At 39.3% G+C, this 27,144-nt stretch overlaps 1 protein-coding gene, 1 long non-coding RNA gene and 4 other non-coding genes across 6 annotated transcripts; 1 reads left to right on the forward strand and 5 right to left on the reverse strand.

The window, feature by feature from the left end:
• Window positions 1-360: 360 nt before the first annotated feature.
• On the reverse strand, window positions 361-996 carry LOC122974334. Its single transcript, XR_006400344.1, has 2 exons — window positions 710-996; window positions 361-408 (listed from the first exon to the last, which is right to left on the reverse strand). It is a non-coding gene; the product is annotated as an uncharacterized LOC122974334 (long non-coding RNA).
• On the reverse strand, window positions 362-453 carry LOC122974545. The gene has a single exon (XR_006400399.1). It is a non-coding gene; the product is annotated as a small nucleolar RNA SNORD14 (small nucleolar RNA).
• LOC122974544 lies at window positions 663-754 on the reverse strand. Its single transcript, XR_006400398.1, has one exon. It is a non-coding gene; the product is annotated as a small nucleolar RNA SNORD14 (small nucleolar RNA).
• Window positions 997-1,162: 166 nt separating the features above from the next.
• Window positions 1,163-1,255, reverse strand: LOC122974568. The gene has a single exon (XR_006400420.1). It is a non-coding gene; the product is annotated as a small nucleolar RNA SNORD14 (small nucleolar RNA).
• A 230-nt stretch (window positions 1,256-1,485) lies between these two features.
• Window positions 1,486-1,577, reverse strand: LOC122974546. The gene has a single exon (XR_006400400.1). It is a non-coding gene; the product is annotated as a small nucleolar RNA SNORD14 (small nucleolar RNA).
• A 2,742-nt stretch (window positions 1,578-4,319) lies between these two features.
• On the forward strand, window positions 4,320-27,144 carry LOC122974099 (tripartite motif-containing protein 2-like). Its single transcript, XM_044341983.1, has 14 exons — window positions 4,320-4,463; window positions 12,032-12,781; window positions 14,215-14,363; window positions 14,795-14,975; window positions 15,308-15,567; window positions 15,687-15,825; window positions 15,903-16,088; window positions 16,163-16,376; window positions 17,362-17,465; window positions 20,200-20,367; window positions 20,515-20,683; window positions 21,334-21,404; window positions 21,481-21,621; window positions 22,253-27,144. Exons 2-14 carry the CDS (start codon window positions 12,683-12,685, stop codon window positions 22,403-22,405), a joined length of 2,034 nt encoding a protein of 677 aa, XP_044197918.1. The 5' UTR covers window positions 4,320-4,463; window positions 12,032-12,682; the 3' UTR covers window positions 22,406-27,144.

Genomic DNA, 27,144 nt, shown 5'->3' on the forward strand with positions numbered 1-27,144 from the left:
CATTAATTGCTATCAATAATCACTCAAGACAACAGAAAATTCATACTAGTGCTTTTATTTCATTCAGGTTTGCTTTAACAGAGTTTGTATTAAATGTTGGAGAATCCTGGTCCATTTATACAATTAAACATTTTGTGTCATGTTGTCTGCTCTTGACAAAAACATTAAATGCCATTTAAGTTAGCAACAGTTGGTTTTATTTCTTCATGAATATAAATGCATACAAAAATTTTCATGAAAGACTGTGGAAAAGTCCTCCTGAGTTGCAGCGCAGCTCCTCGTTTACGGTTGACCTATTGGAGGAAAGAAACATTAGCCAACAGAAAACTTTTTGATCTGATGGTCACAACTACAACTGAATTCGCTCAGACATCCAAGGAAGGATTGGGCCATCTTTGGTCCGTAGACCTCTGGTGGAAACTACGAATGGCAGGAAAGACATCATCACAGCGAACTGATGGTTGTGCATCTTTACCTTAACTTCAATATATCATTTAAAAACAGCAGATACATACCGGGCTATAGTCATCTTCACTGTTGGCACTTCCTTTGACTAGACAGGCACCGTCAGCGGATACTCGCACCCTGAAAGTGACATGTAGTGACAAGTTAGCACTGAAACCGGAGAAAGACAAAAACAGATGACATTCACTACTTTTAATTCGCTCAGACATCCAAGGAAGGATTGGGCCATCTTTGGTCTTTAGACCTCTGGTGGAAACTACGAATGGCAGGAAAGACATCATCACAGCGAATCGTGGCACAGAGGTAAATAGATCAAGGCTGGGTTGAATAGGTTTTCATAAAGCACACACTTTTTTGGAAAACTCAAACACCTGTATGTGCATCTTGACTGTATGCGTTTATAGTCGTCAATGCGTTTGTCGTATGAATTGTACTTTTTTCTTGTAAGACTGTTTTTATGCTGCCTTCAAGGCCAGGCTACACTCATGACCTATTAACACTATTCCATTTATCTCTGATCAACTGAAGGAGATACACACCTTCAGAAGAAGTCAAAGCTTCTGTGAACTGTCACGATGAGAACGAACGTCTCCTCCATGATCCAGACATTCATTTTACATCCAGCCTGAAAGAAAGATTGAAAGTTTGTTTAGTTATGGAGGTTAACAAGACACAAAATCACATTTATTCACTTTAGTCGCTCAGACATCCAAGGAAGGATTGGGCCATCTTTGGTCTTTAGACCTCTGGTGGAAACTACGAATGGCAGGAAAAATCATCATCACAGCAACTAGAGGGAACCAGGACTTCCCAGAACCAATATTTAATGAAGTAAATATTATAATCCGAAACATACATACCAGCTTAACAGGTCAGTCGTCATGTTGACGATTCTGTTGATTTAACTTTAATGGACACGACATGGCCGCCAAGGAGACAGTCAACCTGAAAGTGAGATGGAGATGAAGTTAGCTCTGAAAGCAGCGAGATGTCACGAGACAAGTTAAAGACTTCTGTTGTTCGCTCAGACATCCAAGGAAGGTTTGGACCGTCTTTGGTCTTTCGACCTCTGGTGGAAACTACGAATGGCAGGAAAGACATCATCACAGCGACGGAAGAGAGGTGAGCAGTCCTGGAGCTGCGTTAACTGAGTAAGAAACAACGTCAACTGATCAGCTCACCTGTCCACAGGGTCAGTGGAGCTGAGGTGTTGTTGCGTCTTGCCCTCGTGGAAGAAGTCGTATCATCCATCTTCACACAGCTGAGCAGCTTCTCTACGGTGTCCATGAAGGTCATTCACCGTGGTGATGGATGTAAGTCTGTTGGGACATTTCTCGTTTTATAAAACCAAATAAACTCAGTCTACAACAAACAGGTCAGTAATCATGAAGGCACCTGTGATTTAGTCCAGCTTTTACATTAAAAATATTCTTCTTGTTGCCTAAAAAACTAATTTTGTTTGAAAACTGTTTGCTAACAATAGTAATGATGATCAGTGGTGGAAAGTAAGTATGTACATTTATTCAAGTACATTTGAAGTATTTGAGTATTTCCATTTGATGCTACTTTATACTTCCACTCCGCTACATTTCACATATTGTACTTTCTACTCTTCTTCAAAAAAGGAGAATTTTTATACTGATTTCTTCTGACATGTGAGGATTTATTGTTTTATATCACTAAATTGAGCATCTTTGGACAGTTGATTGGACAAAATAAGATTAGAATTATTCACTTCCATTTTCCACCATTTCCAACTATTTTAAGTACTTGTAAAAAAATAACCTACAACCAAAGAAAAAGCAGTAGAAAAACATTATAGGTCACATAAATTACATTATTCTCAGACCTGGAATATTAGACTGTATTAGATGCAAGTTTATAAGTTCTAAGTGTTTAATTCCAGTATGTTTATTTCTATTCTGACTTGTACAGAGGTTGAATGTCTCATCACCTTCACCACGTGTTCTCCTGCTGGAAACAACCAGAACAGAAACGCTGTCGGCAGGGTGCAAAATGAACTTTTTTTGTCCACCAGCCAAACCGTTTGTGAATGTTCAACGTCTACCAGCCAATCAATAGATTCACATTGTTTTGTGGCTGGTGAGTGAAGCAAATCTACCAGCTACTTGCATATTTTACCAACATTTAGCTGGTGGCTGGTGCGTATTTTGTGTCCTGCCCGTTTGTTTTAATATCTTGTCTCTAAAAATGCTGAAATTTAAATTCAGCATCTAAAAACAGTCGTTTTCGATCCCGGTCCTGTGGCATCAGTGCCCTGTATGTTTAAGATGTGATTCAAATGATTAAAAACTCATCATCAAGCTCTGCAGAAGCCTGATAATAACCTATTGATTTCAATCAGGATTAAATAAATCCCGCGCATGCTCAGTACAGCACTACAACTTCAAAATTTACTTTTAGACCAACCTTAAAACTGTTATAATCTTTGGGCGTAAAACAACAGTGAACAGGCAGATTTAAGTTTAAATAAAAACATAAAAACACATTAAATAAAGCGGCCAACAGTCGTGTTTCAGTTCAGGACGACATGTGGAAACTCTCAACGACATTTCAGCGCTGAAACAATCTGCGACCATCTGTAAAATAAACTCCAGTTTTAAGGAAGATACCGTCAACTATTATCTCTACAGACTGTGTTTAAGAAGTTCAATCCGCCATTTGAGGAGTAAAGTGAAGTTTTAAGTCATATTTACCGTTAAATCAGTGTAACAGCAGCTCTTTCTCTCAGCACCGCGGATCCAAATGACTCTGAGCGCGTTTCTGCTCGCTTTTATTCCGTCAGCGGGTTTACGGCGCCTCACCGCCGCCTGCTGGACCGGAGGACAACACCGGAACATCCGCCACCACACTGCGGTTTTTGTTGTTGTCAGATTTCATAATCATTTATGGAAATTTATTCGTGTCTTTAAAAAAAAAATTATCTCAAATTCTATGTATTATTGATAATAAACATTCATAATAAATAATCGTATAAATACTTGAAGACAGAGGTTTTCAAAGATGGAGGTGGGCCCCCCCCCCCCCCGCCCCCCCATGTGGGGCTCTGAACGGGTTCAGGCGAGGCTCAGTGATTGAAAGTGAAAAAATGTGACATTAGTCATCAAAAGGAGATCAGACAGAATACTGTTAATGTGTGATTTGGTTCAACAGATTCAGTTCAGAGATGCAGTAGTTTGGAGGATTTTTACTGTTTTTTCTCACTTTCCCAGAGTCAGAAACTAATAAATGCTTTCAGACATTCCTTTATGTATTTATGTAGTCTGACGTTATGTCAAACAGAAATATCTTTTATATCAAATTATATTATTGATTATAAACATTCATAAAAGATAAATAACGTAAACATGCTATGACCAAGAAAACTGGGAAATGAACTATGACAAAGAAATGACAAATTAAATATTTTAATAATTGTATTAAATCAACTTAGTGAACAATTTAAAAAATTTGCTCTTTTGTATTTGGTTAAAAAATATTCCAGTTTAATGCGTTTAAAGGTTGATACAAGTGAGATCACAGGGGAGAGAGACACTGTGATAAAATGAGAGAGAGAGAGAGAGACTCAAACGCCCACACCATCAGATAACTGACAACCTGATGAACCAATCAGCTCTCTCCTTTTTCCCCCTCCTCTTTGCTTGTCATTGGTGGATGCTGCAGTGAGGCCTGTATGATGCACCCCCCCCCCCCCCCCCCCCTCCCTCCTCTCCATCCTTCCCCCCCCTCAGTCTGGTGCTGCTGCTGCTGCAAGCTGCTGGTGTTGCTGTGACGATGATATCCTCCCCCTCCTCCTCCTCCTCCTCCTCCTCCTCCTCCTACACTCCCACACACTCACTCTCACTCTCTCACATACACACACACATATAGAGGAGAGAGAGCAAACAAGACGCTATCATGACGCGATGGCTTCAGGCTGGAAAATAGACACACACACACACACACACAGTCATCGGCCTGCGTCTTAGTTAAACATGGTGAGTGCTGTCTTTCTTTCTTTTTTTTGTTTTTGGATGACAGGACAGAGTGATGATGGTAGGAGGAAGGATGGATGGATGGATGGAGGAACGTTTGGAGATGACAGCAGCATCTGCAGCATGGTGAGAGAGAGGGATGATGACGATGAGGAGGATGGGTGGAGGAAAATGAGGATGGACGGACTGCAGGATGAACAAGGGTGGAGGATGGATGAATGAATGAATGCAGGCGCAGACTGATCCACCTCAGCTTTAGAGCAAATACAAATCTGTGTGTGTGTGTGTGTGTGTGTGTGTGTGTGTGTGTGTGTGTGTGCGTACGTGTGCTACCAGGCCTGCGTGCCCTGCAAGTTAGCATCCTGAGTGCTAACAGTAACAGGAGGTACGTCACTTCTGTGAACAGAAACTGGGCTGATCCACTCTGATTTTTTTTACAGGTACTGTATAAAAACACAGAGAAACAGAAAAAGAGGAAATAACACACAGCAGATTCTCAACCAAACCAGTAGTCTATAAAAATTCTGTGTTTTTGTGAACTTGTCATAATCTTAATTGCATCAACTTGTACATATTTCTCTCTCTCCGCTATCAACAGGCTAAGATTTTGTAAGAAATGCTAACTTTTCCATGCTAACATGATGGGAGAGGCTAGTTTCATGCTAGTTACATGCTACGGACATGTTTCCGTTGTAAACGTGTCTGTGACATCATTAAAGAATAAGTGGTCATACTAGTGAAAGTGGTGAACAGCTGTACATAGTTCAAGTTAAAACAAATATTCCTTACCACAAAAATAAATATAAAAACACTTGTTTAAAAAGTCATTGGTTTAGAACATCCTTATACAGTAGTTTCAAACAGTAAATTTATCTAAAAGTGAAGATTTTACCTGAAATTTAACCCACAATTTTTTGCAGTGGGTTTTTAGAGCTTTTTCTCTGAAAACAGCGGCCTACTGCGGCCAAAAACGATGCTGTGAGAGCGCTGAGAGTGAACAAAACAGTAAAATTGCAGCCGGACTGCTACACAATGAGCTGAAATATGCAAAAAAAGAGCACCCCCCCTTTCACATACAAGTGGCCAGGTTTGTTGTTAATATAAAAATATTTTTTATAGCTCAGATTGAACGCAAAGTCAATTTTAGATGCATCAGGGTTACAGTCAGTGGAGAGATAATGCAAACAGATACAGAATTTCCGTAGGTGGCACAAAATGTCTCAAGTTGCGCTTGTTTTGAGGAGAAACTGACGGAAAAAAGAGTTTGTCCAAGGCTGGACTTGCTACAGGTAATGTCAGTACGTTGTTTGTGGTAAATAAACATAGACTGCAAAAAATATTACAGTCAAATTTGCAGCAATAAAGTGAGTTTGCTGAATTTGCTTCACTTTCAAAGGGAACACACCTTTAGTTGTCCAAAATCCAGGAATTTAACTATTTTTAAATCGTTTTAACAACCATTTTCATCAGCTGATAAAGGGCTGATAACAAGTTTGATGTTCAAAGCTCACCTGGTGTTTCCCAGTTGGTCTGAACTCATTTGAAAGAGGACCCAAACTAGATCTTTGCGGGACACCACATGTTATTATCGATTGCTGTTTGGACAAATTACCTCTGTTCCCCTCTCTTTGAAGTTACTTTATGTTCTTACATTTAATCATCCATCAAGTGTATCTCCATCAGATTCCTCACTGTATGTTTTAATAGTCTAGAACAGTGGTTCTCAAAGTGGGGATCAGGGACCCCCAGGGGTCCCCAGAAAAAAAGGGAATAATATATTTTCACTGTAGTTCCATCTATAAATAACACAATGACAGAATGTCTATTTTGGTTATTGGTTTCATACATTTTCTGTAATAAAACATCAAAAAGCAAAAAATCTTATCAGACCGGGGACCCTGAGGCTAAAGCTTATCAAATGGGGGTCCGTGGTCTAATTTGTGTCAGTTTAGGGGTCCTTAACGTGCCACCACTAGTCTAGAATAATTTCCACTCAACGTGAGGTTAAATCCCCATTTTTAATTTGTTACATCACAGAAAAAAAATCCTGTAAACGCAGCTGCAGAGGAGGGAGACCAGCAGAAAGACAGAGTGACGAAAAACAGAAACAGAGAGACAGAATGACCATGAACTTTCCCACGGGAATGTATGAAGAGAAAGATCAGATTATCAGCGTGTGTGTGTGTGTGTGTGTGTGTGTGTGTGTGTGTGTGTTCAGTGTGACGTCACATAGTAGATTCACTGACAAGCTTTTAAGAAACTGGTTTCACTGTTATACTTAAGTCTCAACCTGCAGCTGCTGAATAATTGAATTTGTATTGAGTTTCTGTCTGTTTGAAAAAATCTCCAGATGATGTAATGGAGTCTGGGTCTGGTCTCTTTAATCAAGATGACGTAAGGAGGTTTCCAATCAACCAAATGTGTTTCAGTTCATAAGATACAGTACCTCTGTCTTCTAAAGATTAAACATATTTACAGTGTGAATCTAAAGTTGTACAGATTTTTAAAAATAATAATTTTTTTACAGACTTTCTACGCAGTAAAGTTTAGCTCCTGTAAACTGTCTTTACCCCACATGCATGGTACGTAAAGCGCTTTTTTGGCACAAACTCAGCTGTAAGTCTAATTTATCATTTTGTCAATTTAAAAAAGTATAAAACTACGTGGAAGCCAAATGATAAGAAAAAAGCACCTACTAAAATCAGAAAATCTTTAGTGAAATATTATTATAGAACAGTTCAGTATTGCAAAACATATTGTTAAATTATTCATTCACACAAATAAAGGATAAAAATGTAAGTCCCAAAAAAATACAGTCCAAACTCAATTTTGTGCCTTTTTCATTGAAAGTAAATGTATGATTCACAGTTTTCAAAAAAGTATTTTATGATTTACGCACATAAATGAGACACTGTGTTAAAGCACAACATCAGCACTTTTTCTCTTAAAGTTATGATACTATAAATAAAACATGCTCAGTGTATTCCCCGATTAAAAGACAAACTCCAGATCATTTAAACTGAAGTAAACTGAAGTAATTGAAGAATGACGGCACAACAAGATTAAATAAACAAACATTATCTCCTCTGTTACTCTGGCACATCACAGGATTTTGTGGCAGTTTTCCCAGTAATATGACATTCATGTTATTTTCAAGAATTTCCTCTGTTGACACAGTGTTTTCGTCCATCACTGTTTGTATCTTTGTTGTTCTTTGTTCCATTACTCCCTGACAAAAATACAGAAAATAAGTGTTTTGTAGACAAATTTTTTGATGAACGATCAAATACACTGTTTCCTGCATCTCCTTCACAAGGCAACCCCATGTTTTACCAGTTAAAAGGTGATGTATCCTGCACATTTCCAGCTCTATATTTATATTCTGGGGCTCTACTGGAATATCTTTGCATGGTTCCCAGTTAAAAACTCCTTATTTATCTTCTACTGGTCCTTTATGCAGCCCCTCAGTTCAGCCTCTGTCTGAAACAGGCCGTTTTAGCTCCTGTCTCTTTAAGGCCCCGCCCTCCTGATGAGCCCACTCTGTTCTGATTGGTCAGCTTTCAGGAAGCTTCCTCTGGCTCCGGAGGCTACGTAAACAAACTATAGTAGCAGGATTTCACTTCTTTTTCTCCTTCTTTACTGCAAATGTCAACTTCTCAAATCCATCCGTACATGTTGGAGCTGAATCACATCTGAAATATAAGAGTGGACAACATGAACGGTCCGGGTATCATCGGATAATTCATAATTCATTTGTAATTCAAAAACCAAAAAACGGTAAATCTCTTATTTGTTTCAAAACAAAAAACAAAAAAAATGTTTTTGGTGTCTGAATCAAATAACGAAAAACCAATCAAAGCCGGTCTGTTTCTGGTTTTTGCTGATTCGTTTTGTCGTTATTCCTTTTTGGATTTTTTGGTTTTTGAATTACAAATGAATTACGAATTATCCGATGATACCTGGACCATGAACAACATGTGGAAACACCTTCGCAACCGCCTTAGCAACAGCCTTAGTAACCAAGGCCATGGAACAGATGGCCATTTGTAGGCATGAGCGATGAGCCGACGTCGGCAAGATAGAAAAAAACATTGTAAATTAAGTGTTCAGGCAGGTTGAAGCCCTCGCTTTTGACTTGCAGGCAGCATTTCTATATACATTCACCTCAAGTTTTGGAATATTGACCACGTTTATAACATCCAACATTATAACAGCATATAAATAACATAAATAACTTTAAATTTGAAGTAGCAGCAGTAGGAAATATACATTAGCAGTAGCTTGAAAGGTCCAGTGTGTAAGATTTGGTTTGACAGAAGTGGAAAGTCGTGTATAATCACCTGAAAATATAAAATTTGTAGAAAAAACTTTGATAAATAGTGTCAAAAAACAGGGTTTGAGTTCAAGAATGCACAGAGTCAACAAACATGTACATACATTCAGATTATAGATGAGTAGATGATTTTATGTTCTGTGAATGTGCAGTGAAACAAAGAGTAAGAGAGAGAAAGAAGAAGAGAAAGGATTCAATTGTGTCTGTAAGTGACAGATACAGAGAGTCACCACAGTGTCACACACACACACACACACACACACACTGACACACACACACACACACACACACACACACACAAATACACTCTGTAAAAAGAGCTTCACTGTTGCCCCATAATCCTTTGCAGCTTTGTACTGCAGAGAATCCTTGAATGAAAGTGTGGGGGTGTAGCTGTTACGTGTGTGTGCAGTCTGCAGACAGAATTGAACATTAAAAAATAAGATTATACGTGTTTGCACCAGAGAATAAAATAAAAACAGACAGAATATATCAGGGAAAAGAAGAAAAACATGCTGTGTGTGTGTCAGACAGACATAAACTGTGCGACTGTCTGTGTGAGGCTATGCTTTCATGTCAGGGAGGTTGTGGACTTTCAGCAGAATATTTGGGGGAGGAGGTGTTAAAAATGGGATTATGAACAAGATCACAGGCAACTCATGTCCATAATCCCTCCCCTTTATAAATTATTCATAAGAATGTTCAGTTCATATTTTACATACAGAAATGTGATGATAAAAACAGGGAGACAGACACAAAGAGACGTGAAAGGATGGGAAGCAGTCGGACTAAAAGTCTGATAGAATAAAAAGTAAAATAAAATTCATAATAAATGCAGGAAAAATATAAAAAGTAAAGAAAACATTCACACAGCAGAGCTTTATGTGTAAATTTGTGATTGCTGCTCATATCTGTCTTTGCTGTTGTTATGGATCGTCCAGGATGTAACTGACACACATAAACTTACAGCAAAGACACGATTCCATGATTTAAAATGTCAAACACAATCTTTACATTTAATTTTTCTTAACTTATTTTAGAACATTTTAACCCTTTAATTTTTTGCCACTTTTTCAACATTCATATAAATTTTTTTTACCGTGTTTAAATACGGCAGCGTGATGCTTCCACAATGACAAAAAAAATGGTTCAGAGAAAACTTTCTCTTTAATAAGAGAAAATATCACGTTATAATGAAAATATTTACTTGTTATAATGAGGAAAACAACTAATTATAATGAGACGCCTGTCAGGTTAACATGAATGTATTTATTGTCTGCTGTGTGTTTCTTTTTTCTGAGAAAACTTTATCGTTATAACAGGAAAAACCTGCAATAAATTATATTTTTGTCCGCTTGTTTTCAGCAGGAATAAGTAGTGAACTTAACACGAGGCGTCGCTTGTTTGTTTGTTTGTCGTGTTTTTATGAGCTCAGATATATTATTTATTAGAATAAAGTGTGCTGACAATGCTGTCACCTCTCATTTGCTTCAATATATTTTCTTGCAAGTCAGTCATGAATCCCATGTGCATTTTTTATAACCTTACTTAGGAAATTTAAAAATGATAAACTTCATCTATGAAGTAGCCATTTTTAAAAAAGTGGTTTCCCTTAAAACAGTCTCTGAGTTCTTTTTCCCTCCACACTCTTCATATATCCCCATGTTTGTAATGGAAACCTATTTTAATTTTTTATGTTGTATCTTTGGCTTTTGATCAGTCATGTGACCTCTTTCTCTTTCTTACTGTTGACACGTCTTGTCACATCTTTGTTAGCTCTAACACATTTCCTCTTGGACTTCCAACAGTTGTCAGACAGACACACAACTCAGGATCAGATTTTTTTGTATCCCTGTGATGCACATAGGAGTTTAAAATCTTCACTTCCAGGCAGGTTTTTGGTGTTCATACTCATCCTACATCTTCATCATATCTGTGTCACTCATGACAGAGAAACGTTATGATGTGACAGCGTGAGCACACAGGCTGCTAAATTTAGGATTTTAGGATTAAAGAGCCCATGATTGCTTCACTTTTTGTTGTATCTCTTCCTAGTGGGTCCCCGATGCACTCTGTTACCATGGAAACCACAGCCTCACTCCCGTCTCTCTCTCTCTGTCTCTCTCCATCACTTTGAAGACATTTTGGTGACCTACATTTCTGCCCCCTGAAGCTCTTTATTAGTATCTTACTGTTCATGCACTTCTCCTGTTGGTCCTGCATGCTGCACCCCCCCCACCCCCCCCCGTCTGTGGATCGTACCATCTGTTTCTAGACCTGCTGCTCGGGTTCATCACGGTGGAGTGTACCATCTGGGAGTTAATTAGGGGTGTGCAGTGATCTGGTACGCCACCTGGATGAAACATATGGACATTCCTGTAGTGGGGAACATATACGTGTGTGTGTGTGTGTGTGTGTGTGTGTGTGTGTGTGTGTGTGTGTTTAAGTGTATTTATTCTGTTATTCTATGACAAGTGCGTTTTTAATAGCTCACCTTATCTGCCCAATATTACTGTCTCGTTGTTTACACATCTGATTAGCACACTAGCTAATACTGAGTATATGTTTGCATTAGTGCAATAAACATTATTCTTTTTTTAAAATCTATTATTGCTCATACAAACAGGTATGTGAGGCATTCAAGGTACGTGGTTTTCAGACATTTCACATGTGATGCATTCAGTTGTTTTTATAAAACAAAGATAATAATAATAATATATATTGTAACCATTGGCATAATAAACATTAAAGGGTAATTCCACTGTATTCCAACTGGGGAAATCATTTTTTGATCAATTACTGCTCATAAAAATAGGTAAATAATCTGTAATTGAGTCAACAATATCACAGTGACACAGTAAACAAACTGGCTTAGGTTATGCAGCGCTACATGAATGCACACATCCATGTCAGAAATTATTACCTTAAAATAAAAAAATACATATAGACCAAGTTCTAGATGCAAAACATAATATCATAATAGATAAAAATAATAAACTAAATTGCTCCGTAAAAGGTTTTTTCATGTAAAAATGAATCAATAAAGTAAAAATAAATAAAAACCAATCCTTCTTTCCAAGTCTTCATCCCCAATAACCGCTCAGTGCTCCCTCATCTCTCCCACAAATACAGTATAAGTAGTAGTTTAAGTTAAAAGGGTTTGGGGTGGTAATTGATTTTATCTTTCCATGTTTATCAGCTTCTCCACTTAATCCTCATCTCTCTCTCTTCTATGCAGGAGGTGGTCCTCTCTTTGAACCCTCGTTGAATTAAATTAACACCAAGGTCCATTGCTTTTCTCCAAATCAGACCTAAAGAGGTTTGGATCAAACACTATAATTCTTCTTCTTTTTGGTGCCATTGTTTCAAGACACAAGGAGACATCACATGGAAGCAGAAGGTCATTTTAAATGGAAGATTTCTGGAGTTCTGGATGCTTGGAAGTTTTTTTTTTCGTCCAGCAGGAATGTAATGGAATAATATACAATAATAATTTTCGCTGACTAAAGGCTCAAATAAATGTTGGAAATCAAGAAATTAAAGTGCTGACAAAAGTGATTGTACACTAAAATTACTCGAAAACAAGACCTTCATCTGAATTCCCAGCACTCTTTTCCAGGTGCTGTGTGGAGTAAAGTATACAGAGTTTTAATCCCTCAGATTTCACACAAAGATCCAACATGTGCCCAGAGTTTTCATTGGTTTGAATGTTTTGCTCCTCCCTCGCGAATGCACAATGGAATAAAAGCTGAGACGAGAAGTTTACAAAAGCAAACGATACAAATAGCCAGTAGAAAACTTGAACTGAACATCCAGCCCCTCCCCCTGGCTGCAGTGTGGAATAAGGAGTGTGTTTGGAGGTTCGCCCCCCTCAGGCTGCCGGTCGCAGATGGAGGCCCACCAACACTCTCCAGATAGCAGCAGTGAGGAGTGCACCGTCCTGGAGGCCCCACCTGGCAAAAATGCCTGCCCGCAGCATGCAGGGAAGGTGAGAGTGCAACTTCTGGGGGCTTGTTATCTTCTGTTTTTGTCCCTCAAAATTTGTTTGTGTATGGTGATGACTATGCAGATATATCTCTTTATTGTCACTCGAGTGTTGCAAGGCTGCAAACAGCTCTCTTGCAAACCACTGCAGCCAATCATAAACTGGTATTTCCCCCATATTTATATCTAGCAGCCAAATCAGTGCAGCTGAAATCTGTATGATCATTTTAACATACATGTCTGTCACATTTGTTTCTTTACTGACAAAAATGCAACTTTCAAACTTGGGTCAGCTTAAAAAACTTTGCTGTCTAAAGTTTGTCCACAAGCCACAACTGAGACCCAAACCTAGTCTACTCCTGACCCAACTGCAAGCATTGAGACCCAAACCCAACAAGTGGAGGTAAAGACATTTCCACTGATAGTGGTGCTTGTGCTAATCACAGTGGACAGATGAGGGTGATAACTGGTCAATGGTTGTAACGCAGACTTTGTGAAAAACTAACCTGAATATAGCTTCTGTCCGACCTGCATGGTCTGGATGTGAAAGTGCTGTTTTTGTGTAGTTAAATAGTTAATTAAACCAGCAGGAATTACTTTAAATCATCCAATGCCATTATTTCTATCATTGAAATCAGAAGAAATGCATCATTTTATAAAAATCTGTAACAAATGATACTGTAAAAGTAAAAACAACCAAACTAGCATGACATATGCGAGGTGGCAGCTCACCTGTGTCTTCAGTGATCCCTGGATGACACGCAACTTAGCATGCAATTGAAACACAAGGAATTAATAGAGGTTTGCGAAAGGTAAAATATATTTCATGATGCCGAAGCTTGTGGATTTTATTTTCTGTTTTCTGTTTTACTGTTTTTTCCAAGGTTAAAGTTTACTGCTTTTTTAATGGGATCTGTTGGTTAGAAGCAAAAATACCTCAGAAATGAGTGAAATTCTTGAAATTACATTAAGGTACCACCACAGTGATGGCAGGTTGTCTACTTCCACAAACAAACCAGAATTGTCTTTATAAGCTATTTTTTTGCTCTATTTTGTCCATCACTGACTATTAGCTACACTCACATGATCTAGATCTGTCTCTTTCTCATGCGAGGATGCAGACTGACACAGTCAGAGAGAAAAAGAGAGAAATTTCTTGAAAAATTACATTTGAAAATAACCAAATTTGAACCCACAAGCCAGACCCCGACGCTTTATGCAACAAAACAACCTGGAACCCAATGCTATGTCTGGAGCTGTTGAGTTTGGGTTGGGTGGCAGAGCTCTACCACAACTTCTAATAACAGTACAAAAGCACCATGAGAATAAAGCCAAGATAAAGATTCTTTATATCAATGTCACCTGAACACTCAAGTTCTCTCTGTAACTATATTCTTCATCTTTTTGTTTCTCAAACCATAAACATCTCATCTCCAGGTGTCAGACCTCTACTGTTCGGCCTGTGAGTGTCCACTTTGTGAGGATTGTGTGTCGGACCATGACGAGCACCCCAAAGTGCCCCTCAGTCAGGCTCTGGAACAGCACCGCAGCACCCTGCAGGAGAGGCTGGGAGCCATTCAGAACAGGTATGGGTTGTGGTGGCAAGTTTCTGGGGCCTGTTTCATAACAGTGATTTACACGCAAATGGTGGAAATGTCACATTTGATGAATGATTGTTGCTCAGAAATTACAGGTATATTTTTGAGTCCAACAGGGCTGCTTGTGTAGAGTATAGAGTTGGTTTTGATAGGTGAAACATTTCAAAATGAGGAAATTATCTCATGTTGCACCTGCTTTTGAGTTTCTTTCTTCTAGTGCTGATTGCTCACTTCTAAGGGCAACAAGTCCTCCAAATTAAATAAGAAAACATGCCATTGGTTCATGCTCTCCAGAACAACAACTAGAATAGTTGTCTGATCTGACGCCTCTATCAGCATGTTATTTATGCTGGGCTGAATGCATCAATATTTAATGTAGTAAAGAGATTATTAACAGAGCATTTTCCTGATCTCCACAGACTCCCTCAGGTTTCAGACGCCCTGTCCTTCGTTAAAGAGATCCTCCAGCAGCTGACCAATCAGAGAGCTTCCATCGAAGAGGACATCCAGTCGAGTTTTGAGGATTTGCACAAACAGCTGGATGTGAGGAAGAGCGTTCTGCTGATGGAGCTGGAGGTCACATATGGACTCAAACAGAAGGTGCACACATTTAACATTATTAACAGGGTAACATTTAGGGCTAAGATTTCTTTTGTACTCTAGTACTACAAACCTGTTTTTTTTAAACTTTTGTATACTCTACATAGAAGATACTGTGTGTAATTGGTTGAGCCTGACAGGAATATGTCTCTACATTCCCTACGGTGGCCTCAAAGCCCCAAAAGGCAAGATGAGTGTCGTAAGAGGAAGGAAATGTAATTGGTACAGTAGTAAAAGTGCTGCCTCTTCCGCCACAAGGATACTTTACCAAATGAAAAAAAACAAACATCAGACCACACATCGAAAACATCATATCTGTCGTCCAACTCCAGGTTCTCCAGGCCCAGGTGGACTGCCTCCTCCGGGGAGAGGAGGACCTCATGTCCACCTGTACCCAGACGGAGGAGGCTCTGGCTGGGGAGGCATGTGTGGCGAGCCTGCAGTTGGAGCGGGACCTCGGCGAGAAGCTGGAGGAGCTGGCTGGCCTCGGCTTGCCATGTCAGCCAGAGGAGAATGACCAGCTGGATCTGGTGATGGAGACAGATGGACTGAGGAAGTCCATACACAACCTGGGGACCATTGTCACAACAAGGTGAGAGGTCAAAGTTCATAGTTACAGATAGATGCAGGCTTGAACTGTTGCCATTATCGCACTGTACCAGCAAAGATGACCACGTTTCAACCCCTCCTCTTCTTCTTCCTCTTTCTGAGTGCGGTGGCGAGCCAGAGCGAGGCCATGGGTGCAGGCCTGGAGCAGTGCATTGTGGGACATCCTTCGTCTGTTACCATAGTGACAAGAGACAAGTCAGGAGGAGCCTGTAAGAGTGGCAACGCGATTCTGTCAGCTGAGGTTTGTTTCACGTCCGCACTCATATAAAATGTGAAGCGATTCTCCCATTAAAACATTACCTGTGTGTGTTATTTCAGGTTTTCACCCCAGATGGCAGCATAGTGGATGGTGAAATAGTGGACCACAAGAACGGGACTTATGAGTTTGTGTACATGGTGCCAAAGGAGGGAGACTTCTCATTGGCTCTGCGTTTGTATGACCAGCACATCAAAGGAAGTCCCTTCAAACTGATGGTCACCAGGGCCTTGGAGGCAGACGTGGAGGTGAAAGGACAGAATAATTTGAAAAAGTTGAAAGTCACTCTGTTTAAGAACATAAATCTAAAATTCATAATTAGACGTCATATTCCCTCCAGGTGTCTCCCTCCACCACCACAGCCACCAACTCGCTAGCCAACGCCACCCCATCCACGGGCTCCTCTGAGGGGGCAAAGAGACGAGGGAAGTCCCCTGGCCAGAAGAAGAAGGGCTCCAAGAGAGCCAGCAGCGCCCTGGGCACCCCGCGACGCAAAACCCAGAACCCCATTGAGGACGACCTCATCTTCAGGATCGGTGAGAGACTGGCGTGAACACAGCAGTGCAGATACACCCAGAAATCTAAAGCTAAAGCTCTTATTAAAGTCATGACATACATCATTTTGAAGCTTGGATTTTGGGTTTCCTGTTGACTGCCCTGTTGTCATCTAAATTTGGAAAACAGGGTGGAGCCAGAATACAGCTATGTGATATGATGAGACACCTGTCAATCAAGCACCCATACCCAAATTTAAGCCTTAACGTCCTTGTTTTGGAACAATAATTTTAGTCTACCTGGCAGTGAGCCTTGTACTCCAAACATTAATTAAAAGCTGTTGAGAAAAGAGGTCCACCATGAGGTCCATTTAGAGCTTTCGATCACATGATCATCATCTCCAGGTGGAGTTTGCCCACTTGTCATCAAATTGTCCAACTCATGATGGACAGTTAAAAATATATATATAATCAAAATCGATGCAGCAGAACCACAAATATTGTCTTTTTTACTCTACACATTCTTCTTACTTAAAACCTTGCACATACATCACCCACAATGCAACTATGACACTTTGGTCAGAGGTTCTGGTGTGTTATGCTAGCAACGGCTAATGTAGCCTGGAGCTGCTAGCCTCTAGTGGAGATGAGACGCTACAGAGGTCTGGTAACCTCATGTCTTTCAAACTCAACACCCCCAGATTTTTCTCAAACTTTTAGTCTTCAGCACCAACCAATGCTGACTCAGATGACATCACCTGAAGCGATTTATAAGATTTCAGACAGCACTCTCTGGAGACACAAAAGGCTTTATACTAATTTTTACACAGAGAACACCTGGAAACGCGCTGAGGTAGAAAATTGGTGGAGTTCCCCTTTAATATTATAATCTATGTATATCTATATTAGATACAAGATATTTCTGTATCCCCCACATTAACTTGTACTCTTGTGTTAATATAATGATAATATGTTTCACTGAAAAATCACAGATTTGATTGTTTTCACTCTGTTTTGCTGTCTTCAGGAACGAAGGGGAGGAACAAAGGAGAGTTCACCAACCTTCAAGGAGTGGCTGCCTCCGCCAACGACAGGATACTGATTGCGGACAGCAACAATCAGTGTGTCCAGGTAAAACACACACAGGGACGTTTTTTAAAGTGAAGGCATTTTGTCTGGTCTATTTAAAGGGCTGTTTGAGGGTTCAGACTTGGTTTTAGGGTTAAGGTCAGAATTAGCAATGGAAGAAGTATTCACATCCTTTACTGAAGTAAAAGTACCAATACATTAATGTAAAAATACTCAATCACAAGTCCTACATTCATAGTCCTACTGAAAGTACATACATATTAGCACCAAAATTGATTTATTTCAGTCTGCAATCAATAACAGAGACAGTTAGGTCATATACTGTATATACGAAGGAATTTGTGCACTCAAATAGCTTTATGATATTATGGGGAATCATGAGTTATTATTGTGCACAACTCCAATATGAAATTATTTGTCCAGCGACATAACTCATATTAGAGTAGGTATAATAATAGGGGAATAGTCCTCCTTGTTGGCCACACAAGAGAGGTCAATTAGAATTATGATTGTTATTAATCGTAAAAATGATTTTGCAAGGGTATAGGTCTTTCAAGGTTAAATGACTGAGATGCAAGCACAAGAAAACACAAACAAGTCCACTTTAGTTACATACACATGTATTACTAATACTACAGCTACAAGTACTAAACACTACAACATTTTACAAACAAGACACAAGAGGGAAAGGGAAACTGGTACACAAGGCTATGGCTAGCGAATGATTCGAATGCATGATGCAGAGTTATCTATTGTGCAGTTGGTATGAGAGACCTGACAAATGGATGTGATGACTGTTACCTGAGAAGCAGTGAGTCAAATCAATGGTACAACAGCTTAATTTTGAATTGCTAATTGAAATTACAAATTATGAAAGCACCAGGGTTTAAGCAAGTTGATGAAAGTGTTGTAGGACTATTTGCTTGCACCCTGGGGTGGTTTCTTGTGGAGAATGGAGTCCGCTGTGCTGGGGTGAGAAGCTGGAGTCTGGATCTTGTAATGATGAGTAAGTCTGCTGGTCCGGAGTTGAAATGTTCCCATTGGAAGAGAGCTCCTGGTTCATGCTCTCCTAGACTTGATCCTCAACTCATGACTCTAGACTTTTGAGGTTTCACCTCCTGTTGTTCTGAGTCACATCTTCAGACTAGCCAAATGCAAGCTTTCCACCGGCATGGCAGAAAGTAAGAAGACGGTAAAAAGCAAGATGAACCAGCAACAAGCAGCCCAAAAGAGCGGCCTAAAAACAGCACAGAGTCTCAGGAAAGACACTGTTTTAAAGTTTTAGTTTGCCCACCCAGAAGGTGCATCCTAGTCAATCCCAGGGGTAGCAGAGTTCTGGGGAGCAGAGTCAGTCCCCTCCTGTCCATGGACAGACAGGTACAATTTCTGAATGTGGCTATTCATTTAATCAAAGTATTAACAATTTAGGAATTGCACGATTCTTAATTTTGCATCTTTGATAGTAGCTTTAGTGTTTACATAGCAGCTTTAGTGAAACAAGCAGAACGGTACTAAACATGATGTTAGTGTTATCAAGGATGATGGATTTATGTTAATGGTACATTTCTTGGCTTAAAGGCAGTGGAATAAAAGTCTAACTAAAGTAAATAACAACACATATTGTGATATACACACATATCAACATACAACAATAACTGTCCTTAGACAAAATCTAAAACTACATTTGTAAGTCCAAGGGTTTTACAGTCCTCTGTTCTTCTTGACCTGACTGCAAAGGGCAGGGGTCCATGCCATTTGAGGGTGTGTGTGTGTGTGTGTGTGTGTGTCACTGGGGCATGGCATATTCTGCAGCATGTCTTGCCTTATGCTGGTTTGCCTGTTGATAAGTTCTTGGGTTGGTCATTCAAGTCCTGAAAATCAAGATCAGTGGGATTAACGTTGGTGCCAGCTTGTCTCTGTGTGTGACTGGCTCTTAGAGGTGAGCTATGATAACCAATGGTGGGGTTTTTTTATCCAAATGGTACTATCAGTTCACACTGGGGTGTGAACTGGTCCTCTCATCTCGCTGGCTCTTGTAGCTTGAATGATCAAAGATAATTTGGGTCAGTGGTCTGGTTTGGTGACCATCCAGGAGATGGGGAGTTCCTTATCGGATCCTTTCTGTTTGCAGGAGGTTGTTTAGATGGTCTGGTCAGTGAGGAATTTGGGACTCTCACTTATATGTTATTGGCCAGCATTCCTGGGGTGTTGAAGGAAGAGCTGGTTGCTTGTGCTGTCTGCCTTCAAAACATGCAGGGACTTCATCCTTCATATACTACATTAGTCCTCAGTTTGTTTTTATAAACATGCAAATTCCTCTTAAATCATACTGACTTTCTTTCATTTTAAACAACCGTTGGACATTTCAGGTAATAACTGATTTTTTAGCTCTATGCATTTATAAAAAATAAATGAAGAAAAATGCAGACAAATGGCCCCTCTGACTAATACATTATTCTACATAAATGTTTAAAGGCATCCCAACCATATACTGTTTTTTTAAGGGATGGTTCAAACCACTGGTTTATGCTTTGATAATGTGTTGTATTTTATTGATTATTATATATTTTTTGATGTTTATTCTTAAAGTATAATAACTACAGATGTTAAATCAATGTAATGGAGTAGAAAGTACAATATTTCCCTCTGAAACGTGGTTGAATAAAAGAGTAAAATGGCATAAAATGTAAAGTACAAGTACTTCAAAATTACTTAAGTACATTACGTAATTACTTTCCACAATTACTGAATTAAAATGTGTGTGTCTCTGCTGCAGATTTTCTCCAACCAGGGGGAATTCAAGAGTCGTTTCGGGGTGCGGGGACGGTCGCCGGGGCAACTGCAGCGACCCACGGGTGTGGCTGTGCACCCCAGTGGTGACATCATCATCGCTGACTATGACAACAAGTGGGTCAGCATCTTCTCCTGTGATGGCAAGTTCAAGGTAGGTGGGATTATTTTATATTGACTTCTTCAGGAACTTTTTAACTACTAGTAAGCATAAAAACAAGTTGTCAATTGACATAAATCTAAATTGTATTTATTTGAATGAATCTTCCTCCTCATTGGTTGTATTCATTGCATTCATCAGGCGAAGCTTGGCTCCGGTAGACTGATGGGACCAAAGGGCGTGTCCGTGGACCAGAATGGTCATGTGATTGTAGTTGACAACAAGGCGTGCACTGTCTTCATTTTCCAGCTGACTGGCAAGCTCATTGCCAAGTTCGGTAGCCGAGGCAATGGGGACAAGCAGTTTGCAGGTAGTGTGCATGTGTGTGTGTGTTTTCAGTTGTTGATGATGATAATGATGTACATTTTTACTTTTCATATCCATGAGAAGAGAGAAAAAAGAGTGAAATTTATGAAAAACTACAAAGGTTATTTTCTGGAGAAAATATGTATTAAGAGGAAAGGTGGTGTAAATTGTCATAAATTATACCAAATAAAACACTGCTGCCAGACAGAAACCTTCTTTATTCACACAAATAAACTGTTCAGAATTTCAAAAAATGAGAGTAAGACCCGTCCCATTCTCAAATGTTACACAATATTACACTCAAGTGTCAAATGAGGTGTAATCATCATAATGTATGACTAACAAGTACAAAATCATCTTTATTCAGAGTTTTAACTTTTAAAACTCAGCTAATCTGCTGCATCATGCTGACTGGCATGTGATAACACCCTTCTCCCACTGAGCCCCACCTACGTCAATGTTGTGAGAAGAGTGCAGATAAAATAAAGAAATTCAGAACTCTCTAATTAACCAAAAACTACTGATGCTGAATACATTTTCAGGGCCTTTTAAAGTGTCAGTTGAAAGCTGTTGAGGCATCATCAGTGTAATTTGAAGTCTCAGTTGAAACATTGAAAGCACAACCTATTTTTTCTGTCTGCTCCTGTCCTCAAGGTCCACACTTTGCAGCAGTCAACAAGAACAATGAGATCATTGTGACTGACTTCCATAACCACTCTGTCAAGGTACTGAGTGAATATTACCTTAATCTAAACTTACATAGGTGTATAGGTAGATATTAAAATTCTCTGTCCTGGTCAGGTTTTCACCCCAGAGGGAGATCTGGTGTTGAAGTTTGGCTCTAACGGTGAAGGAAATGGCCAGTTCAACGCTCCCACTGGTGTCGCGGTAGATGTCAATGGGAACATCATTGTAGCTGACTGGGGCAACAGCAGAATACAGGTACAGAGGGAAGAAAGGCAGATGGATGTATTTGATGTGTTTTTTAATTAAAGCAGCTTTAATCAATATTTTTATATTACCAATTTAAGAAATGACACTGTGTAATGTGTTGGGCGTGGCTTGTAGTGATGAATCTAAAAGGTGATGATATGTTAGTGTTTTGTTGACTACTTGTTTCTGCTGAAAACTAGTGGACAAAAATCTGTTATTGCAGGGTTAAGTTTGTTGGCAAAAAAACAGTTTAAATTAATTTGCAACATCACAAAATGTGGAGAAAAAAAATTGAGTGAGTTGAATTCTTTGAAAGGCATTTTATTTATAACTTTACAAAGCCAGACTGAATTTGTGAGCTTCGTTGGATCAGTCCATGAACTGTGGGTTAACATCGTGCACGAAATTGAGCACGACTCATGTTTAATCAGAAACTACCAGGTTAAAGGCTGATCCAAAAATCTGCAAAGTTATTCTGATGTACACCCATTGATGACATTCCTGACCCAAGCAAATCCCTTGAACCTGAAACCTTAAACTGTACCTGTAAGCATATGTAGACCAAAATCTGTTCTTGGGAGACTTGTGAATTACTGCAGCTGTCGAAACACCTTCTCCCTCTCTGTCCAAACATTTCCAGGTGTTTGACGGCAGTGGCTCTTTCCTCTCCTACATCAACACATCAGCAGACCCTCTGTACGGACCCCAGGGTTTGGCCCTGACCTCTGATGGACATGTGGTGGTGGCAGACTCTGGCAACCACTGCTTCAAAGTCTACCGCTACCTACAATGATGGAGGCTCGGGCGGAGAAGTGAAGCCGAAGGAGGCTGGAGAGACAGACGGAGGGAGCAGTTGTCTGAGTGAAAAGATACGGTGCACGATGTCAAATTCTAGAAATTATTGCATGAACCTCTACCGCTGCCTGTAATGATGGGAGGAGGGATGAACAGAAGAGAGGAGGAAGCAAAGAAGAAGGATCTTTACATCATTAGAACCACAATGGAAATTTAGTTTTTTGCTGATTTTGATGAGGTAAGGTCATCAAAAAATGAAACAGCAGAGAGCAGAGAATTTGAGGGAATGGTGGGACAAAGATTGGTCTCTGAACTTAAATCTAAATAGGGATGAGGATAGTAGCAGACAAGGGGGAATAGAAAGATAAGATGGTGGATTCAAAAGTTTGCTGCCCTTATGCCCTTCATTTGAAAATTTAATGCAAGATTGGAGTAAAAAGTTATGGATTAATGATCTCCGGAAACTCTGGAAATCCCTCTTTCTCTCAGTCTCAGTGGAAGGGAAATCAAGAGAAGAAAGCAAGAACAGATAAATGCTGCAAGAGAGGAGAACAAAACCATTTTTGGAAAACCGCTGCTTCCTTAACCCACAATGGAGTGAATGATGGATACACAGATCAAAGAATAATCAAGGGCATGAATTAATAAATCAAGAATGGTGTTTTTGAGAGAATGGAAATGTTCTAATGTTCTGCCTTCTTGTATTGTAATAGACAGAAAAAAATGGCCAGTGAGCTAAAAGTGGTCTACGTCTTGGTTTGACATCATTTGGTCCTTCAGGTCATCACCACAGATTTCCTCTATGGTTTTTCCTACCGTAGTTTACAATTGGATACCAAACAGCCAAAAGCTAACATTAGCTAGCTACTCTTAGGGCGTTTTCTGACCTGGACCTTTATTCCGGTTGAATCAGACTCTGGTTTGTTTTCACCTACGGTGTGATTCATTTGTTCAGGTCTGAACAAAGCAATCACATTCGGGTATGGCCCAGAACAACTGTACCAAGACCCTTTGAGGATGTGGTCGTGGTCCAGATGCAAGTAAACTTTTTAGTGGTTTATTGTGGTGGGAACGGGATCCAACCTTGATCCGACTTAACTACAAGGCTAAACTGCTCCCGTAGCCAGGCGCAAAATCATCAGTTGCTGGCAGCTAGCCCAGAGAATGAATTGAGGTTCAACCTGGACTAACAATAAAGTTAGTCTCATTTTTGATATTTGGCAGATAGGCACTTCCCAAGGACCCTCTTCAATTGTTTACGTTCTTGCTCCTGCTCCAGACACAACTATCCAAAGAGTGGAGAGAACTTTCTCAAATGAAGAAATTCGGAAATCTCTAACGTGAAATAACCAAAACTTCTCTAACTTTTCAGAAGATGGAAGAAGGCCATGTACGATCCCGTCACTCAATCAAGATGCTGATTGAGAAAATGAGTTTTCAGGGCCTTTAAGGTGTCAGTTAAAGTGCTCCTGAGTTTAGGTTTTTGAGAGAAGAGAACATTTTCACCTGGCCTGTAGTGATACGTTTTGGTTTGCTTGGATTTTTTCTGTGTGAAAAGAAACTGAACCAAGTGTACCAACTCATCCACTGATTCGGACCAGAGCAAACAAACAGGTTTGAAAATGCCCTAAAAGTTAGTTGTCAGGTGGCCATTGAGCAACGCACTCAACTTTAAACTGGTACAGCAGTAGAAGACTGTGGTTGTACTGGGAAACTCCCAGCAGGGAATGCTGTAGATATAAATCAACCAAATCTCCATGACTATTGTTTTCGCTGTCAGGGTGTCATAAATACATTCTACCCTGGGATGTTCATGAAAGAATTATTATTACTAAGTGATGGGCCAGTTTTAGCCCATTGTCCATTGTTTGTACATTAGGATTGTCTGAATATGGAATGTTTATTTTGTTTCTTGGCATATGCTAGCATTCTATACAAGTCTTAGGCAATAGATTCATCATTAGAAAAGACTGCTTGACTCTGACTGTCTGAATGATTGATTTATTTGATTGGGTGATATAGTAGCTTTGGTGAGCAGAATCATCCATCTATGCTTGGTCTGAGTGTTGATCTATTTTTTTTCCACTGAGAAACTTGTTGCAAGGAGAAAAAAAGTCTATAAATCTATCCTATATATTTGTGAAAATACCTTCAATAATATCATGTAAAACGTTCAAGGTAATCAACATTTTTACCCACTAATTTCTGCTTGCCATGTCAACGACAAAACAAGAAGCTGAGGGAGGAGATTCTAGAATGTTTCAGTTCATTGCCAAGGATTCTAGAATGCTTTAACAATCCAGAGAAATGCTGTCGCTCGCCTCTATAAAAGTGTTGCAAAGTGTGAGGGGCTGCTGGTACCGGAACTGTTTTTCCCCGTTCTATATTCCATTTAAAACAACACAGTTCTCAACACAGTGATCTTTAGCTTCCGCTCACTGTTAGCGGCGTATGTGGTGTGTCTTGGATGTTTCTTGCCGAAATGCACCTCCGGAGTCTTGGTTAACATCTACCAAAGAACAAAATGTTAAGAAAATGCAGTTGTTCATCTTTTGTACTGATGATTTAAGCGGAAGATTTTAAAGGGATGGTTAAGATTTTTTGAAGTGGGTAAGTATGAGTTATTTATTCATAGCCAGTGTATTACCTGCAGTAGATTTGGGTCGGCACACTCCCACCTAAAAAAAAGGCACACCTAAAAAACTCAATATCAGTGTAAGTGTATGCTATATTTTGAATATTTTCACCACTTTACCTTGCCGTCAGACAGCCCTTTCCTTTGGCACGACATTTTCTCAACTGTAGAACTTCTGTGTGTGTGGCATGCAGAATATCATACAGAATGGGGGAAAACTTCCAGAGCCAGCTGCCCTTCAGACTTAGCAACTGTATCCACAGGTTCTGTCATCACCCATAAAAGAGTACCTCAGTGTTCTGGAAGCATGCTTCTGTATTACGTGATTGTTGACTTCTAACATAACACTTCCAATTTCAACTGCAAGCTCCCATTTTCCAAACAATGCATCCTACACCTAGAGTTACAGCAATGTCAAGTACAGTAAAGGACATGTGACAAATGTGAAATTAAGCATTTACAAATAACTTTTGGAAAAGTGCTATGTAATAATAGTAATAGTAACACGATGCAAGGCATTTACATCATGAGTCCTTAAACCGTTATTAAATAGGCAAGAAAAGCTTTTAAGTTACTCACAACAGCATTCATTTGGACAGCTTAAACCTGCATCATGAACACACCGAAAACATCAGTGGCTAACAAAAGCTTGTGTTAGAGGAAATGGTGTCCTTAGTGTCAGTTATTTACACAATGACTTTATCAGACAATATTCAATAGCATAAATATACTGCATTCAAAACTGATCAAGGATTTTTAGGAAACTGTATGAGTAAGTTATTATTTATTTATTTATTTATTTATTTATTGAATTAGTCATTTAAATCTTTCTATCTCGCCATTTGATTGTGTTCCACCTTGTGCATTGAAATTCTTAAGTGCCCATTACATTTCTTCTTTTTATACATTTCATCCATTATGTTGCATCGAAATATGATTGTTGGTATTTGATACATTTTATATTGACTGTTATGAGTGGACAAATCAGCGTTTGTTGACATTATATGGGGGGAAAAATCAAGCTATCTAGTTAGCAAATTTGCATTTCTTAGCTAATAAGTTAGTTTTGGCTGATACAGCCAAGTATAATGACCAAGCTTATACAAGTGGTAACTGTTCAGGCAAGGGGGGTATTTTCAAAGGTTAATACCGTCTGTTGGGTGCAGCCAGTTATAAGCTAACTCAGTTGCTTTTGGATGGTTACAGCCATTGGTTTCAACGCTGAATGCTAACAACACCAACAATACCACTTTTTTATAGATAGCTTAACACAAAATTGTTATGATAACTGCATGTTCAAGAATTAAAAATACAGTTGTCATATCCCCAAAACATAGTTAATTTAGTTTCTTTAATCATGCTGATTGTCAGTCTCTTCATGAGTTTGTTAAAAGTATGTTCTCTGACTTTGTTTGGGCGCCTAATAATGCTGCTAAATCTGCTAAGTTGCTCATCAACAGTGATCTGAGAGAAAATATGGGGATTTGCAGGCATTACTGATTGTTTCAACAAAGTCAGGGAATGTATCTTGAAGTAATCTGGGCCTTGTTTGTTGGATTCAGCCTTAATGTCATTGATACATTTGAATGTTGTTTTAAAGTTGATATGATGGAACTGCCTTCTCAGTAATCTTTGATTTGTATCACAAACAGACATAGCAATTAGCTGATAACATCTCAAACATGAGGAGTTAATTTATAGACTACACATCCATTTGAGGGAACTGTGGTTCTGGAATGAGATTTTCCAAATTGCTCTCAAATAATATTCAATTATGGCTTACAAAAGATTGTCTGCTACATTTTCAGGCTGGTGTCAAAAAGAAATCCCTTAATGAAGAAAACCTTGTCATCATGTGGCTTCGGTGTGTATCACTGTCGGTTTGCATCAACATTGTACATAAGTTTTATTTTCTTCCTCAAATGGATATGTAGTGTTTTGGAACACAGCTCTTAAAATACTGATCAGTTTCTTACGGTGTTACTTGCCTGCTCTTTCTCTCTCTCTGTATTTACTATCTGTCATGTCTGTTCACTGTTATGGACTGTCGCTTAATATTCACACACACTCAACACCGAAATAAAGCATTGGTTTAAATGGAA

Source organism: Thunnus albacares, chromosome 22, assembly GCF_914725855.1.
Source record: "Thunnus albacares chromosome 22, fThuAlb1.1, whole genome shotgun sequence".
NCBI lineage: Eukaryota > Metazoa > Chordata > Actinopteri > Scombriformes > Scombridae > Thunnus > Thunnus albacares.

Bases quoted from the DNA above. Each gene is read 5' to 3' on its own strand.
- LOC122974099 (XM_044341983.1), top strand. From the start codon at position 12,683: ATGGAGGCCCACCAACACTCTCCAGATAGCAGCAGTGAGGAGTGCACC. The intron at 14,364-14,794 runs GTATGGGTTGTG...TGATCTCCACAG, and splicing joins CTGGGAGCCATTCAGAACAG to ACTCCCTCAGGTTTCAGACG. The intron at 15,826-15,902 runs GTTTGTTTCACG...GTGTTATTTCAG, and splicing joins ACGCGATTCTGTCAGCTGAG to GTTTTCACCCCAGATGGCAG.